This window comes from Impatiens glandulifera, chromosome 5 (genome assembly GCF_907164915.1).
Source record: "Impatiens glandulifera chromosome 5, dImpGla2.1, whole genome shotgun sequence".
Lineage (NCBI taxonomy): Eukaryota > Viridiplantae > Streptophyta > Magnoliopsida > Ericales > Balsaminaceae > Impatiens > Impatiens glandulifera.
This window is the reverse complement of record NC_061866.1, coordinates 53928375-53945171: the sequence shown is the minus strand read 5'-3', so window position 1 is coordinate 53945171 and position 16797 is coordinate 53928375. Positions and strand designations below refer to the sequence as shown.

General features: G+C 38.1%; 2 protein-coding genes across 2 annotated transcripts; one reads left to right on the top strand and one right to left on the bottom strand.

Annotated features, from left to right (window-relative positions):
• Positions 1-3119: 3119 nt before the first annotated feature.
• Positions 3120-7836, top strand: LOC124937521 (ABC transporter B family member 4-like). Its single transcript, XM_047477788.1, has 11 exons — positions 3120-3428; positions 3530-3584; positions 3677-3852; positions 3919-4140; positions 4211-4449; positions 4528-5053; positions 5122-5395; positions 5467-6596; positions 6670-6936; positions 7024-7317; positions 7386-7836. The coding sequence occupies exons 1-11, from the start codon at positions 3156-3158 to the stop codon at positions 7737-7739; spliced, it is 3810 nt and encodes a 1269-aa protein (XP_047333744.1). The 5' UTR covers positions 3120-3155; the 3' UTR covers positions 7740-7836.
• Positions 7837-7938: 102 nt separating this feature from the next.
• On the bottom strand, positions 7939-10133 carry LOC124939743 (protein ACCELERATED CELL DEATH 6-like). The gene is made up of 3 exons (XM_047480184.1): positions 9371-10133; positions 8703-9241; positions 7939-8620 (listed from the first exon to the last, which is right to left on the bottom strand). Exons 1-3 carry the CDS (start codon positions 10131-10133, stop codon positions 7973-7975), a joined length of 1950 nt encoding a protein of 649 aa, XP_047336140.1. The 3' UTR covers positions 7939-7972.
• Positions 10134-16797: the final 6664 nt, after the last annotated feature.

Genomic DNA, 16797 nt, shown 5'->3' with positions numbered 1-16797 from the left:
CTTGATCAGCAAGATGAGGAGAATAAAGTAATTAGATTTGCTGGCTCTTAAGCATCTTCGTTACTATATAAAATTAACAATTTGTCTTTCTTTATTCACATGGATAATAATGACAATTAAACACTTAATAAACAAAGATTTGGTAGTAAATTTCCATGATTCAATATTACTAATTATAATTAAGAGAAATGATTAGGTGAGGGAATTTAGTGAGGGAATTTGGTGAGGGAATTTGGTGAGGGAATGATGTGGCATAATCTTATTCGCTGAAAAAATCAAATAATTTCTCTTTTTTCTCTCTTTCCTCCCACTTTTATATTTTCCAACCAATGAAGGTAATGCAACGTCATTTCCTCACCAAATTCTCTTACTCTATCACTCCTCTATAATTAATTAACTGTTTTCATGTTCATATTTGTCTGTTGTTTTATTTGGAATTAATGTTACATTCTATAAAGTCGGCCTAATCGATATAAATCGTTTTCACTTCATTATTTAATTTAATTAATTATTATATATTAACTTTTATTTTTTTTATATATGGTAAAAAAATTAATAAATTATTTAAGCACATCAACCTAACCCGTTAGATAAATAAAAATAAAATTAAGTACCATAAAACATTAAAATAAAATAAAAATATATAAACACGTCATGTTATATATTAACCTATTGTAATTAAATTCTCGAGAAGAAATTAATATTTTTATTATTGATATGATATCAACCATTAATGTCATAATCAAGTAGTGATAATGTCATAATCAACTATTATTCAAGGTTAAATTTATTCATTGCTTGGAGGTGAAGTTATATTGACTTCAAAATTATAATATTCTTTTTTTAGGACTTAACTATTTAATTCAATGGAATTTAAGCTTAATAGAAGGAGGCCTGGTCTGAAAATTGAATAATGATTCTTTTTGGCCATCTTCATATTCCAAAAGTATATTGTTATTTAATTTAATAAAAATGAATTTTAAAATTATCTTTGATTAAAAATTCATCAATGGAATTGAGTTTGAAATAACAAATTATTAAATTTAGTAATATATATAAGATAAAATTAATATTATTTTATTTAAATAAATAAAATATTTAAAAATAAATAAATTTGTTTGAATTTATAAAAAAAATCAAACTCCTGTTTCCATTAACAATTAGAATGTTATTAATTAATAAAAGAGGAGTGATATAAAGAAGGAATTTGAGAGAAGAAGTAAAGGAGGGAATGACCGTTACCACATCACTAACTGAAAAAATAATAAAGGGTGAGGTGAGAGAGAAAAGAGAGAAAATTGATTAATTTTTCAATAACGTCACATAACTTTCTCTCAAATTCTCTTTTCTAAATTTTCTTCTTAATCATTTCTCTTAAGATAATTCAAATGAGAGACCTGATATTTTTGATCATATAGCAGCCTCAATAGATAAATTTTTTGAATGCGATTATTATTATTATTATTTGTTTTGAAAAATGTCCATGTATATTAAAAATGAAACAAAATAGTTTAAGCACAATCACATAACATGACAGGAAAATAACAAATAAAAAATAAGAAAAAAATAATACTTAATAAAGTATCGAGCTAGTAAATCCTCAAAAATAATAATTAATTTTCCGACAAACTCTACTGACATTCCTAAACAAATCTCAGAAAACATCATAATAATAGTATTATGAATTATACGCATCGAACGACTACGACCATTGAAAGTTTGACAATTTCTCTCTAACCAGATAGTACACCAAAGAATAATTGGGATGATAACCCAAATATGTAGGAATGTCATATCAACCGCATCAATCTAAACATTTCAACAACTATCTAAAGACTCGAATATCTACTACACCATTTTAATAGAAAATTTTATTAAAAGAAATAAGATCTTGAATATCTAGACCTCCTTGATTTTTAAAACATTTAACTTTTTCCCAACTAACTAGATGACAAAACGATGAGTTAGAATATTTTCATAGAAATTTACACATTATTCTATCCATTTTCACCGCCACACTCTGGGGAGAATGAATAATGACATCATATATGTTGACATAGATGACAACACACTCTTAATTAAAATTAACTGACCACATTTTGAGATTATTTTTACTTTTTCATCTAGATAATTTACATTCCATTTTAGTTATAATCGAGTTCTAAGAGACATTGAATCGTAATTTAACACATTGACGAAAGATCACACCTCAACACATTGCCAACCTTTTCTTTCTTCTATTTGAAACTGAATTTGAAAAAAAGATGTGTGACTTATTAAAATTAACTTTGAAGACCCGAACATGCACCGAATAATCATAAAATATCTCGAATGTGTTTAAAATTCTTATAAATAACCCGAACCATGCAGAGCGTGTCATCAACGAAAATCAAATGTGATATGACAAATGATATCTTCTTGACCCATAACTCACTCCACAGATGAGTCCCCGAGTTTTTTGCGAAAGACATCATTTTTTAGAGAACTTTCATGACAACGACGAACAAAAAAAGAGAATGAATCACTCTCTCTAATCTTTTAGAGCTCTCAGAAAATCCATGAGAACTTCCATTAACTATACCGAAAACTTAATTATGAGAACTTATATTATTATTATTATTATAATAGTAATGAGCTTAATTAAATTATTAATTTTTAGGGTATGCTCTTGGTCTTTTGTGTTGGCACTTTCTCCTTCGTTTTTTACTCTGTGTGTGAGAGAGAGGGGGAGAGATTCCTACACATGGAGATAGAGGTAGTAATCTTACTTTTAAGTACTATTAGAAGTGGGTAAGGACCAAACTCCGATTCCACAAAGATAGATTATTATATAATAATAATAGTTAAGCAATAGAAATTTATCAGCCTTCATCAAATTAATAATAATGTAAGTTATTATATATATAGCTTGACTTTTTTTTTCTTTTTTTCTTTTATAAAGCTACCCGTCCGTCGTCGTCCTTTGATCATGATCATCATGTTAATTTGTCTGTGCCAAAACAAAACAAAATAAAAATAAAAAAACTTGTTTGACTTTTCCAGGTTGTCTCATCCATTGATCTTTCAGAAGCAACATTACTACTTATGAAATGACATCAATTAGAGAACTAGAGGGACCAATTAATAAACAGTTGTTGTGAATTCTTAATTGTTAGATGGAGGAACTAGATGGAGTTTCCGGCACCGGTACTGGCCAGCGCCAAAATGAGAATGATTCGACGACGAAGGGCGGTGGTACGGTTCCTCCTCTGTACCGGTTATTCAGATTTGCAGACTCCACAGATGCGGTTTTGATGAGTGTTGGCACTATTTCTGCTATTGGGAATGGCTTATGCCTTCCTTTCATGACCATACTCTTCGGTGACCTGGTCGACTCCTTTGGCCAAAACCAGACCAATAACAAAGACGTGCTTCGTATTGTCTCCAAGGTTATTATTCTTATTCATCAATCAATCAATCTTCTTCTTCTTCTTTAATTTGCTTCTGCATTAATCATTCTCATCTCCTTTTACATACATATATATTACAGGTTTCATTGAAGTTTGTTTACTTGGCCTTGGGAGCTGGCACCGCCGCCTTCCTCCGTGCGTATACAAATAAATCATTCAACCCATAAAATATATATATATATCTATTTGCTAAGATTGATTGATGATATTTGTTTCTCGACAAACAGAGGTGGCCTGTTGGATGGTAACCGGAGAGAGACAGGCTGCAAGAATCAGGAGTCTTTATTTGAAAACTATCTTAAGACAAGAGATTGCATTCTTTGATAAGGAAACAAACACAGGGGAAGTTGTCGGCCGAATGTCCGGCGACACGGTTCTCATACAAGACGCTATGGGAGAAAAGGTTTCAAATTCAAATTACTGTTATTTAAAACATTTATTATAATGTTTGTTTGTTTGTTTTCATCAGGTTGGGAAGTTCATACAGTTATTATCAACTTTCATAGGCGGTTTCGTGATTGCGTTTATAAAAGGATGGCTTCTTGCCCTCGTAATGTTATCATCCATTCCTCCGTTAGTGTTAGCCGGTGCTCTTGCCTCGCTCTTTGTTGCCAGGACAGCCACCCAAGGACAAAACTCGTACGCTAAAGCATCTACAATCGTTGAACAGACCATAGGATCAATAAGAACGGTAATTAAGGAATCTTTTTAAAAACAAAATAAAATTAAAAATAAGTACACGTTTCTTTCTTCAATTCTAGGTTGCCTCGTTTACCGGAGAGAGTGAAGCTATAAGAAGCTACAAGAAGTCTCTTGTGGGCGCTTACAAGGCCGGTGTTAATGGAGGTTTGGTTGCAGGCGTAAGCTTTGGAGCAGCTTACTGTATTATGTTTTCTAGCTATGGTTTGGCTATATGGTTTGGTGGGAAAATGGTATTAGAAAAAGGCTATACCGGCGGCCAAGTTCTAAACGTCATTTTCAGTGTTCTAGCCGGATCAATGTCAGACTTCTTCTTCTTCTTCTTCTTTAACATTCCTCTGTTTTATTTTTATTTTTATTTAATGTTTTCCTGTTTCAGGTCGTTGGGACAGGCGTCTCCTTGCATGACAGCTTTTGCATCAGGTCAAGCAGCAGCATTCAAGATGTTTGAAACTATAAACAGGAAACCTGAAATAGACGCATATGATAGGAACGGGAAGAAGCTGGACAACATCGAAGGAACCGTTGAGCTAAGAGATGTCTACTTTAGCTATCCGACCAGGCCAGAGGAACCAATATTCAGGGGATTCTCTGTTTACATTCAAAGCGGTTTAACCGCTGCCTTGGTGGGACAGAGTGGAAGTGGGAAGTCGACTGTGATCAGTCTTATTGAAAGATTTTATGATTCCCAAGCTGGTGAAGTTCTTATTGACGGGATTAATGTTAAGGAATTCAATCTGAAATGGATGAGAGAAAGAATCGGTCTTGTTAGTCAAGAACCGGTTTTATTCACTTGCAGCATTAAGGATAATATCGCATATGGGAAGCCTGATGCCACCATGGATGAAATCAGAGCTTCTGTTGAGCAAGCTAATGCTGCAAAATTCATTGATAAATTGCCACAGGTTGGTTGGTTGGTTGATCCTTTTTTTTGAATCCGGGTTTACTGTTTAATAAAATATTTATTAATTAGGGATTAGAGACAATGGTGGGTGAACATGGAACTCAACTGTCTGGTGGACAGAAGCAAAGAGTGGCTATAGCCAGAGCAATTCTTAGAGACCCGCGAATCCTACTCTTAGACGAGGCAACGAGTGCTCTTGATGCAGAATCGGAGACCATCGTTCAAGAGGCCTTGGATCGGGTCATGGTCAATAGGACAACAATCATTGTCGCCCACCGGCTAAGCACGGTTAAGAACGCCCACATGATTGCAGTTATTCAACAAGGCCAGATAGTAGAAGAAGGTAGTATTTTTACATTTCGAAGTTTAATAATAATTTCAAGTTTCTGATATCATTTAATTTGATGATAAAAGGATCGCATTCGGAACTGCTGAAGAACGAAGATGGAGCATACTCGAAGCTTGTGCAATTGCAAGAAGTGAAGAGAAATTCAGATCAATCCGAGGATGCTGATATTTCTACTAGTAGTAGACAATCCAGCAAGCGAATAAGCGGAGGATCATCCGGATTAGGAAACAGCAGCCGACGTATCTCAATCTCATTCAGTCATCATCCAATAGGCCCAACAAGCTTAATGCCCGAAACCATATCAGTAGAAGAAGAACAAGAAAACAAGAAGCAGCTCCCAGTACCTGCTGCACAAGTGCAGCTTCGTCGCCTTGCATCGCTAAACAAGCCAGAGATTCCGGCTCTGTTAGCCGGAACTCTCTCCGCTATCCTGGTCGGCTCAATTCTTCCATTTTTCGGAATAGTAATGTCAAGTGCGATCAAATCGTTTTACGAGCCGCCTCACGAGCTTAAGAATCACACCAGGTTTTGGGCACTCATGTTCTTCGTTATGGGACTAGCATGGCTCCTGGCTTTCCCGGCTCAAACGTTCTTCTTCTCAATAGCGGGTTGCAAACTAATAAGACGGATTAGGACAATGTGCTTCGAGAAGGTTGTTTACATGGAAGTCGGTTGGTTTGACGAGCCTCAACACTCGAGCGGGGCCATAGGCGCCAGGCTTTCGGTTGACGCCGCCTCTGTTCGGGCATTGGTGGGAGACGCTCTCGGCCAGCTCGTGCAGACTTGTGCCTCACTTATAACAGCTTTTATCATTGCTTTCACGGCTAGCTGGCAATTGGCTTTCATTGTACTTGCTTTGGTTCCTTTACTCGGACTTACGGGATTTGTTCAAATGAAGTTCATCAAAGGATTCAGTGCTGATGCAAAGGTTATGTACGAGGAAGCGAGCCAAATAGCTAATGATGCTGTCGGGAACATTAGAACAGTGGCTTCCTTCTGCGCAGAGGAGAAAGTGATGGATCTCTATACAAAGAAATGTGAGGGCCCTGTCAAGACTGCCATCAAACAAGGGATGATAAGTGGGATTGGATTTGGAGTATCCTTTGCTGCCCTGTTTCTCGTGTACGCTGGCAGTTTCTACGCAGGGGCACGTTTGGTTAATGCCGGCAAGACCGAATTCGCAGATGTTTTCCGCGTGAGTCAGTGCTACCTAATCATTAGATACAAACAAATCTGGAATTTCATTCTTAATAATGTATGCTGCGCAGGTTTTCTTTGCTCTAGCCATGGGAGCCATTGGTATATCTCAAAGCAGCTCATTGGCCCCGGATTCAAACAAAGCCAGGGCTGCTGCAGCATCAATATTCGCCATTCTGGATAGGAAACCGAAGATTGACTCGAGTGATGATTCCGGGATGTCGACTTTGGAGACTTTAAGGGGAGAAATCGAGCTTAAGAACGTATGCTTCAACTACCCAACTCGACCCGATATTCAGATCTTCAGTGATCTAACTTTGACCATCCCTAGAGGAAAGGTGAAACTAAAACGACAACCTAATTACTAAATAAGATGAATTCAAAGACGGGCGATTGGTTTGATTATTTTGTATTTGTTGTTTCAGACGGTTGCTCTTGTTGGAGAAAGTGGAAGTGGGAAATCAACTGTCATCTCACTGTTACAAAGGTTTTATGATCCCAATTCTGGGCACATCACACTGGATGGTGTCGAGATTCAGAAGTTGAAGCTTAAGTGGTTGAGACAGCAGATGGGACTGGTGAGCCAAGAACCGGTCTTGTTCAACGACACAATCCGAGCCAATATAGCATACGGGAAAGGAGGGAACGCCAGCGAGTCAGAGATCCTGGAAGCCTCTGAGCTTGCTAATGCCCACCAGTTTATTAGCGGATTGCAACAGGTAAAACTAGCTTATGAATGATAGCTGTTTTCTCTCTAAGGAGACATTGAACCGAGGGCATCATGTAGGGATACGAGACGATGGTGGGAGAGCGAGGAGTTCAGCTTTCGGGAGGACAGAAGCAACGGGTGGCAATTGGTCGAGCCATAGTGAAGAATCCTAAAATCCTGCTTCTAGACGAGGCCACGAGTGCCCTTGATGCAGAGTCGGAGAGAGTGGTTCAGGATGCGCTAGACCGTGTCATGGTGAACAGGACAACGATTGTAGTGGCTCACAGGTTGTCCTCAATAAAAAACGCAGACATAATTGCTGTGGTCAAGAATGGGGTCATCGTTGAGAAAGGGAACCATAATACCTTAATAGCTATCAAAGATGGTGTATATGCCTCTCTTGTAGCACTTCAAATGACCACATCCTCCTAACAATACATGGTTATCCTGTTCTGTTTTTCAACTTGTAAAATTCTATTGATCACAAAAACATTATCATAATTTATAAGCTGTCTTTTTTCCAACTACTGACATATTTCACTCTGTTTTAGTTAATATAATTATTAAACTTTAACAACTGACAATATTATTTTATTTAATATGAGAAACTTAAATAAATAGAGTAACAAGCACATTATTTATCACATAAGAAATACAAATGGCTGCTATTTTCCCAAATCATCGTCTTCATCATCATCATCATCTGCCCTGCTTCGTGAGGCCCACATGACCAAGTTAAGAACATAATAGGACACGAAATGCAGCATCTTGTAGCTTGAAGTGTCGGGGAAGTACAAAGGAACATAAAGCATCATAATTATGGAAAGAAATCCTACGCTCATAACCTCCACGGCGTCAGCCAGCCACGAAAGTTTGCTGACAACCACATAGACCCCGGCCATGAAAGAAAGGCACATCATAGCAAGTGAAATACCCAAAAGAGGAAGGGCCAGCCTGAGGGCGAAAAGCACCAAATGGAGATCACCCAGCTGAGCCCATATGAGGGTGACTATGGCGATTACGGAGCTGTACATTGCGATGGTGTCGCATATAACGAAAACTTTGAAGTAATTATTGTTAAGCATAACTGCCACCCCTTCCTCCGGAGAGGAGCTGTTAACGTAGCCTCCAGGGACTGTGAAGCCGGCAGTGAAGGTTACTGTGGCCACAATTGTGAGAACTAGCAACAGAGTGTTGACTCTATCCTTGTAGTTTTCTACATTTGGTGGTTTCCATTGGATGGATGTTTGTCTGCTTTTCTGCTGCTTTGATTTCTTTGCACCAGCTGATTTCAATGTCATCCAAGTTAACCTCTACAATTATATATGCATCTATTAATCAATTTTTAAGATTAAATAAGAAAATTCATTTGAATGAATAAATAAATAAATATACCTTTCTGAAAGGTGGTGCAAAGCCAATATACCTCACAGCAGCATCTAGTGGAGTTAGGCCTTCATTATCCTGAATGTCTAGCAAAACTCTCTTGTCCCATGTAAGGGTATTCACAACCCTAGGCTGCCAGTATTCTGTAGCCAAATGCAATGGTGTCTTCCCACTCTCATCCTTCTCGTTGATAAGATCTCCCAGCCCTAGCTCTCGAGTCCTCGTCACAAACTCCACTATGTCATTCCTCCCGTTCTTAGCCGCCACGTGGAGTATGTTCTGTTGTTGTTGGTTTAGAATCTCTCTCGAATCAGGGAAACGTCGGAGAATCTCTTGGATGATTTTGACATGCCCATATCTTGCCGCCATGTGAATAGGGCACGAACCGGTTTCGTCACTTTGGTAGGTTAGCCAAGGGAAATTGTCGAGCAAATAACAAACTCCCTCTATGTAGCCAATTGATGCTGCATGCGATAAAGGGCTTCTTCCTTCTTCGTCCATTGAATGGATGAGACTCCGTTTCTCTTCAAGTATCATATCTAAGATTTCTGATCAAATTTTTTCCCCATTAAAATCTAAATACTACGAAAAATCCTGTTTAAAACCGTCGACGCTATAGAACTTTAACGACGGCAATTCATATACAGTCGTTAAAGATCGCATATAATTATTTTTACCTTTATTCCTTCCCAGAATGGCAGCATGAACAATTGGCTTTCCATCCATTCCGTCACAAATTGTATCTATTTCACTGTGCGGCTTCTTTTTCATCATTTGCTTCACAAGTTCAACCCAACCAACTTCTGCAGCCATATACAACGGCGTCTTCCCTTCCTTATTAACGCAGATAACCGCCCCTTGATTGGCCTCGGTCAAGACTTGAGCTATACTCTTGTGTCCCTCCATAACTGCAATGTGAAGGGCAGTGTTCTTTTCACCATTTTGCTCCATTAACAACCCCTCAAACTCTCTACACCTCACAGGGTTCTCCGTGCAAGACAAAAGATCAACAGATGACAAATGACCCGATCTCGCTGCCAAATGGATGGCAAGATCTCCTCTCCGGTTCTTCACCTTCACCAAGTCATGAAAATTGTCTAGGATTGGCTGGATAATGTTGTCATGGCCTGATCTAGCTGCCAAATGGAGAACCGTATTCCCCTGAGGGCTTACTTGCATAAGAAGGCAACCTCTCAAATCCTGAATGGCTCGACTGAATCCATCGAAATCACCACAAGTTACGGCTTTGTATATGGCGGGGTCCATTTTATCGTTGTTATCGATGTTTGGAGGAAACCCGTTTATGAAATCCTCTGAGTCTCTACAAATGAAGGGCCTTTCTCTTTGCAAATCAATTCTCAAATCAGCAACAGATAGTTTCCTCTGCATGGACTGCCTATTACAGATTCTTGTGAGCCCTTCCTGATCATGATTTGCCATCTTAATTTGTAATAATTAATTAAGTTGAAGGATCGAAAAAGTTTGAGAATAGGAGAGGAATTGGTGTAGATTAGTTTGAATTTCTTCTATTAATTTGGTTAATTAATATATGCTGGAATATATATATTAGGGTTAAAACATAGATTTACAGGAAAGCTGTCATACTTGGAAATATATATCCCATGGGAGTAAAGAGTTGTTACTTTAATTAATAATAACATAGCTTGCAAGTCTCTTCTTCCTCTTTTAATTTCCCTTGATTTTTTTTTTTTTTTTTTTTTACTTTAGTCATGATTTGATATTAGGATATTAAGTTAAGTCTTTCCACTTAATGAATTTCCTTCCCCCAAAAAAAGAGAAATAAAGTTAAACCTTTGCACTAAATTTGATGCATGCTAAATGAGCATCACATGCAAATGGATTGGATGTTGCTGATTTCCATCATATGAACATAACTTTCTGGAATTAGCTGTACATAAAGAGAAAATATCAATTACTTACATGAAGTATTATTGAGTCTTGACCAACTTTTTATTTTTATTTTACAGGAACAGTTCAAATTCATGTGCGGTCGAAACAAAAATTAAAAAAGCACACTCAAAATAGTAGTTAGAAAATATGTAAAACGGTTCAAATGTGTTTAATTTAATCTTAAACACAAAAATAGTGTGTCTGTTTTTCTTTCCTATAATTCACACAGTTATAAATATGATTTTCTTAGTTATGATTATGGAGTATTTTCTAAAAATTTGAATATTGACTATTGAAATTAGGATAAAACATTTAAGTTTGATTTTATGTTTCATGATTAATATTGGTAAAAATATGTTAATTTGATTTTGATACTTGAATTTTGTAATAAAAAAAGCATTATCTTGATTATAGTTAATTAGTGTTTTATTAATTTAAGAATTTTAAATTAAAATAATAACCAAATTATACAACCAACCGGCTGCTAAATATTAGAAGTTGTTTAAGTTTTAAATGGACAAAATTAACTGCACTTTTGCTGCTCAATTGTCGCTATATCCCTGTATTTAAAACGTCAATAAAATATACTTTTTCCGACGCTTTACTATTCTGGTAAATTTTGTGGTGCATTTATGCGCCAGAAATTCCTATTGTTGTGATATAATACAAAACGAGAAATACAATCCATGATCGAATGAACTAAATTAAGTGAGTCTGAACCAAGGCAATACCTTAGAACTTAGGAGAGTTTTTTATTTATTTTTTCCTTGAACCAAATAATTTTCCAATGATGTTAGACCAATAATATGCTTTAATGTGCATGCTTGTTAATTAAACTTGAAACTTCTATATATCCTATTTAAATGTACAAATTATTAGCTATATTTTCCAAAAGATCAATATTTTTCTGTAGCACCTTTTTTATTTTGGTCTCTTTTTCACAATTATATATACAGTAGATAAGCTGCCAGTTTAATTATTTTTCTTTATAAAATCTTAGAACAATTAATATATGTGTTTATACATGTAAGTATTTTTGACAAATTAATATTAAATAAAATGCATTTCTTGTCATCCATTGTCTTAAATAACTTTATTCGTTTCATCTTTTTACATGGCTAAGTACAAGCATTATACCACCGAGGGTTGCATGCTCTTAAATCTCTTCTCTCGGTTCTCTCTTATATGGAGGGGCAAAAGTGTAATGTTTTTTTTTGTTTTTTTGTATGTTTTGTAAAATGACTATTTTGCCCCTGCTCCCAATGAGGGAAATAGATGATCCTAGGCATTGTTTTGGGGAGAAGAGAACTGCATACTTTTATTTTATCTCCTTGCACCCTGAGTAATTTAGAAAACAAAATTGAGATGAATAATATATAGATTACTATATTAATTAGTTAGGCTTATATATAAATAAACATATGATATCCACTATCTTATTAATAATATTATTCAATTTATTAATTAAAATACTAAAATATTTTTTATTTAAAAACAAATAATTTTATTTTATCATTATATATTAACATATTTTAAAAAAAAAATTATAAAAAAATCATTTTATCATTATATATGAACATATTTTTAAAAACTTTACCAAAAGTAAAATAAAAAATATTACCTATTGAAAATCACTCGTACATACATATATCACATTTATATGAATTCAACACTTGCCTGGAAGAAAGCCCGACTTGGGCAAGAGAACGATATTAATAGGCTCCGTTTTAGCAGCCTCTTTAAGCATTTTAGCTTGTAATTTAACAGTCTTATTAAGTTGTTCTACCCTAATATAGGATCATAAGTATTCTTGAAGAGATCAGCTAAAACATATATTATTATACTGACCAAAGTATGAAAGAGAAGATCTAGACAAAAGGCCTACTCGATGGAATTAGCCAATGTGTGCTCCTAAAGTGATGCGGTGCGAGTCGAAGAGGCGTTTATGCGAAAGTTGCAGCATCCGAAAATATCTCGCAAGTGTCAGATTTCGACGATTGCCTAGTGTTTTTCGGGCGGAAACGTTTAGGGGCTCAAAATCGCATTTTTATTAGTTTCGGGTGTTTTTTTGCAATTTATTAAAAGTTGTTTAATTTTTTTGCAAGCTAGGGTTTGAGTATTTAAAAGAATCTTAAAACACTTTGTGAGGGGGAAGATTATTAATTAGAAAACGAGGTTTCCTCAATATCTATCAATTTTCGGTATTCGTAAGAATCAACGAATCTTGATAAAGGTTCATCCTAGCCACGCACGCTGCATCAGTTGGTATCAGTTTCCAGTCGACCCTGAGGTATGCCGCCCCGAAGACAGCCGCGCAACCCTACCCCTGGTGCTGATGATGGTGACCTTGCTGAGTTGCGACGTGAAAACGCTGAGTTTCGCCGTGATAACGACGATTTGAGGCGGCAGGTTGAATGGTTGACGCAACGGATGGATGCATCTATGCACATGCACCACCCTGAAGATGATGTTACGATGACAGATGAAAACCCTCTCGGTGGTCTTCGGAATCGATCCCCTGAACGCCCCAATCATCGCTGGGAGCAGGCTTTCAGGGTGGACATCCCTAAGTTCGATGGTAGTCTACCACCGGAAGAGTTTATTGATTGGCTTTCTCAGGTTGAAGAGATTCTGGATTTCAAGGAAGTTCCTGCAGATCGTCGTGTACCCCTTGTTACGACCCGCTTACATGGTCGTGCACAAGCATGGTGGCAGCAGTTGAAACAGACACGTGTTCGTCATGGTAAGGCAAAGCTCACGAATTGGGACAAATTCAGGAAGCATATTAGGGCTGCGTTTCTACCATATAATTACGAACGTAACCTGTACCAGCGGTTCCAGAATCTTCGTCAGGGTTCTCGTTCCGTGGATGACTATTCCACTGAGTTTTACACCTTTGTGGCTCGTGTTGACCTGTCTGAGTCCCCTCTCCAGTTGGTTTCTCGCTATATTGGTGGCCTTCGCCTCCAGTTGCAGGATATTTTGAATATGTTTGATCCCTTGACTATTTCTGAGGCACATCAGCGTGCTTCACAGGCTGAGAAACAGCTAGCCAGGCGCGGTTCGGGTAGCTTTGGAAAACAGGTTGTCCCCACTAGTGGCATTGGTTCTTCTTCCCAGCCGGCCCATCCCACCCCAGCCCCCCCTCGCAGCACTACAGCCCCCCCGCAGGGACGTCCCGATGGCTTGCGTTGTTTCAATTGTGGTGAAGTTGGCCATCGCCAAGCAGAGTGTCGCAACCCAAAGTCCACCAATCGTGGTCTTTTTACTGAGGTGGATGATCCTGACTCTGCTCTTCCTTCAGATTCAGCCCCAGTGTATGATGTTTATGATGACGAGGCAGCGGAGGAGTATGTTTCTGGTGATGTTGGCCCCCTTTTGGTGATTCGTCGATCATGTTTAACCCCTCGTGCTCCTGACAACGAGTGGTTACGCAATAATCTGTTCCATTCCACTTGTACCATCGGTGGCAAAGTTTGCACCTTCATCATTGATGCTGGGAGTTGTGAGAATGTGATTTCTGAGGTTGCAGTTTCGAAGCTGGGTCTGTCCACTGAACCTCACCCCAAGCCTTATCGCCTGTCCTGGCTGAGTCAAGGTACGGATGTTACAGTTTCCAAGCGCGTACTTGTTAATTTTTCCATTGGTTCCCATTATCGTGATGTTGTATATTGTGATGTGGTTCCTATGGATGCTTGTCACCTTTTACTTGGTCGCCCTTGGCAGTTTGATCATTCTGTTATATATGATGGGCGTGCTAATACCTACACGTTCTTATTTCATGGTACCAAGATTGTGTTGATGCCAAATCAGCCCAAGAAGGGTGCTGCCCCCACTCATCATGCGTCCCCCCCTACCACCTTGTTGTCTCGGGGTCCTTTTCAGACCGCCATGGTCGAATCGGGCATGGTGTTAGCTCTATTTTGTTCGCTGATTACCTGTGGTGCTAGTTCTGAAGTGCCTATTCCAGTGCAGCCGCTGTTACAGGAGTTTGCAGATGTTTTTCCTGAGAATCTGCCTTGTGCCTTGCCTCCTTTGCGTGATATCCAGCATCACATTGACTTGGTTCCAGGTGCTGCCCTACCCAACCGTCCTCATTACCGCATGAGTCCCAAAGAACATGAAGAGTTGCGTAGACAGGTGGAGGACTTGCTGGCTAAGGGACACATTCGAGAGAGCCTTAGTCCCTGTGCTGTCCCGGTCCTTCTTACCCCAAAAAAGGATGGGTTCCTTTTCCGCGGTGTGCAGCTGTGCATTCCAGATTGCAGCCTGCGTTTGAGGATGATTCAGGAACTCCACAAAGAAGGGCATGTTGGGCGTGATCGTACCTTCCAGCTTCTTGCAGCTTCTTATTTCTGGCCTTCGATGCGCAAAGAGGTGGGGCGTTTTGTTGCTCGCTGTCGTGTTTGTCAGTTGGCTAAGGGCGCTTCGACTAATGCCGGGTTATACTTGCCTCTGCCTATTCCCACTCAACCATGGTCTGATGTCAGTATGGATTTTGTCCTTGGGCTGCCACGTACCCAGCGTGGTTCTGATTCGATTTTTGTGGTGGTTGACCGATTCTCGAAGATGGTTCATTTCATTCCCTGCAAGAAAACCTCTGATGCTGTGGCTGTTGCACAGCTTTATTTCAGGGATGTGTATCGCCTTTATGGACTTCCTGCCTCCATAGTTTCTGATCGGGACACTCGCTTTGTGAGTCAATTTTGGAGGAGTCTTTGGCGTTTGGTTAATACTCAGCTGAATTTTAGCAGTGCCTATCACCCGCAAACTGATGGCCAAACTGAAGTTGTTAATAGGTCTTTAGGGAACCTTCTGCGCAGTTTAATTGGGGATCATCCTAAGGCTTGGGATCTGAAGCTGCCTCAGGCCGAGTTTGCTCACAATCATGCTGTTAATCGCTCCACTAGTTTCAGTCCTTTCCATGTGATTTACGGGCTGTCTCCGCGTGCTCCTCTTGATTTGTTAGCGCTGCCCAGCAAGGTGCGTCCTCATTCCACTGCTGCGGATTTTGTTGGTCAGTTGGCTCAGGTTCATCAGACCACTCATGACCGCTTGGTTGCTGCTACTGCCAAGTACAAGGAGAAGGCTGATTCGAGAAGGCGTGCTGTTGATTTTGAAGTTGGTGACTTTGTGTGGGCTATTCTGACTAAGGATCGTTTTCCAGCTCATGAATATAGCAAGCTTGCTGCTAAGAAGATTGGTCCTGTTGAGATTGTGGAGAAGATCAACCCCAATGCTTATCGTTTACGCCTTCCCAGCCATGTGCGTACCTCTGATGTGTTCAATGTGAAGCATCTTGTTCCTTTTGTGGGTGAGTCTTCTTCTGATGAAGATGATGCGGTTCCAGATTCGAGGACGAATCTTTTCTACCCTGGGGGGAATGATGCGGTGCGAGTCGAAGAGGCGTTTATGCGAAAGTTGCAGCATCCGAAAATATCTCGCAAGTGTCAGATTTCGACGATTGCCTAGTGTTTTTCGGGCGGAAACGTTTAGGGGCTCAAAATCGCATTTTTATTAGTTTCGGGTGTTTTTTTGCAATTTATTAAAAGTTGTTTAATTTTTTTGCAAGCTAGGGTTTGAGTATTTAAAAGAATCTTAAAACACTTTGTGAGGGGGAAGATTATTAATTAGAAAACGAGGTTTCCTCAATATCTATCAATTTTCGGTATTCGTAAGAATCAACGAATCTTGATAAAGGTTCATCCTAGCCACGCACGCTGCATCATAAAGTTAGAAAACGTCCCGGTAAGAGCTGTCAGAATTCATCCCAGAAGGTAAATTACCCTTTCTCTTGTGCCTGCATTCGCTATTCCTATTCCGCGAAAGCTTGGTTAACTAGTAATTATTTGACTCAATAAAAAAAATTCTCTCTTTTGTAAGTTTAGTCAATGCCATAGAAAGTTAGCATTTTTCTTATTTCATGAGTCGTTATTAATTTTATTATTTATTTTAAAAAATAACACGTATCTTTTATATTAATTATTAAATAAATATATATATATATATTGAAAACGGTTCATTAACAAGTAACATTAATATAATTTATAATTTTTCGTTAAAACTCATTAATTTCATAGTATTAAGAGGGTTAAAACCTAACGTAGGTTCTTCAATAACTATAATAAATAAATATCAGCATTATATATAATTAAAAAATGTTGATACTTACCTTAACAAACTAAAATATCTA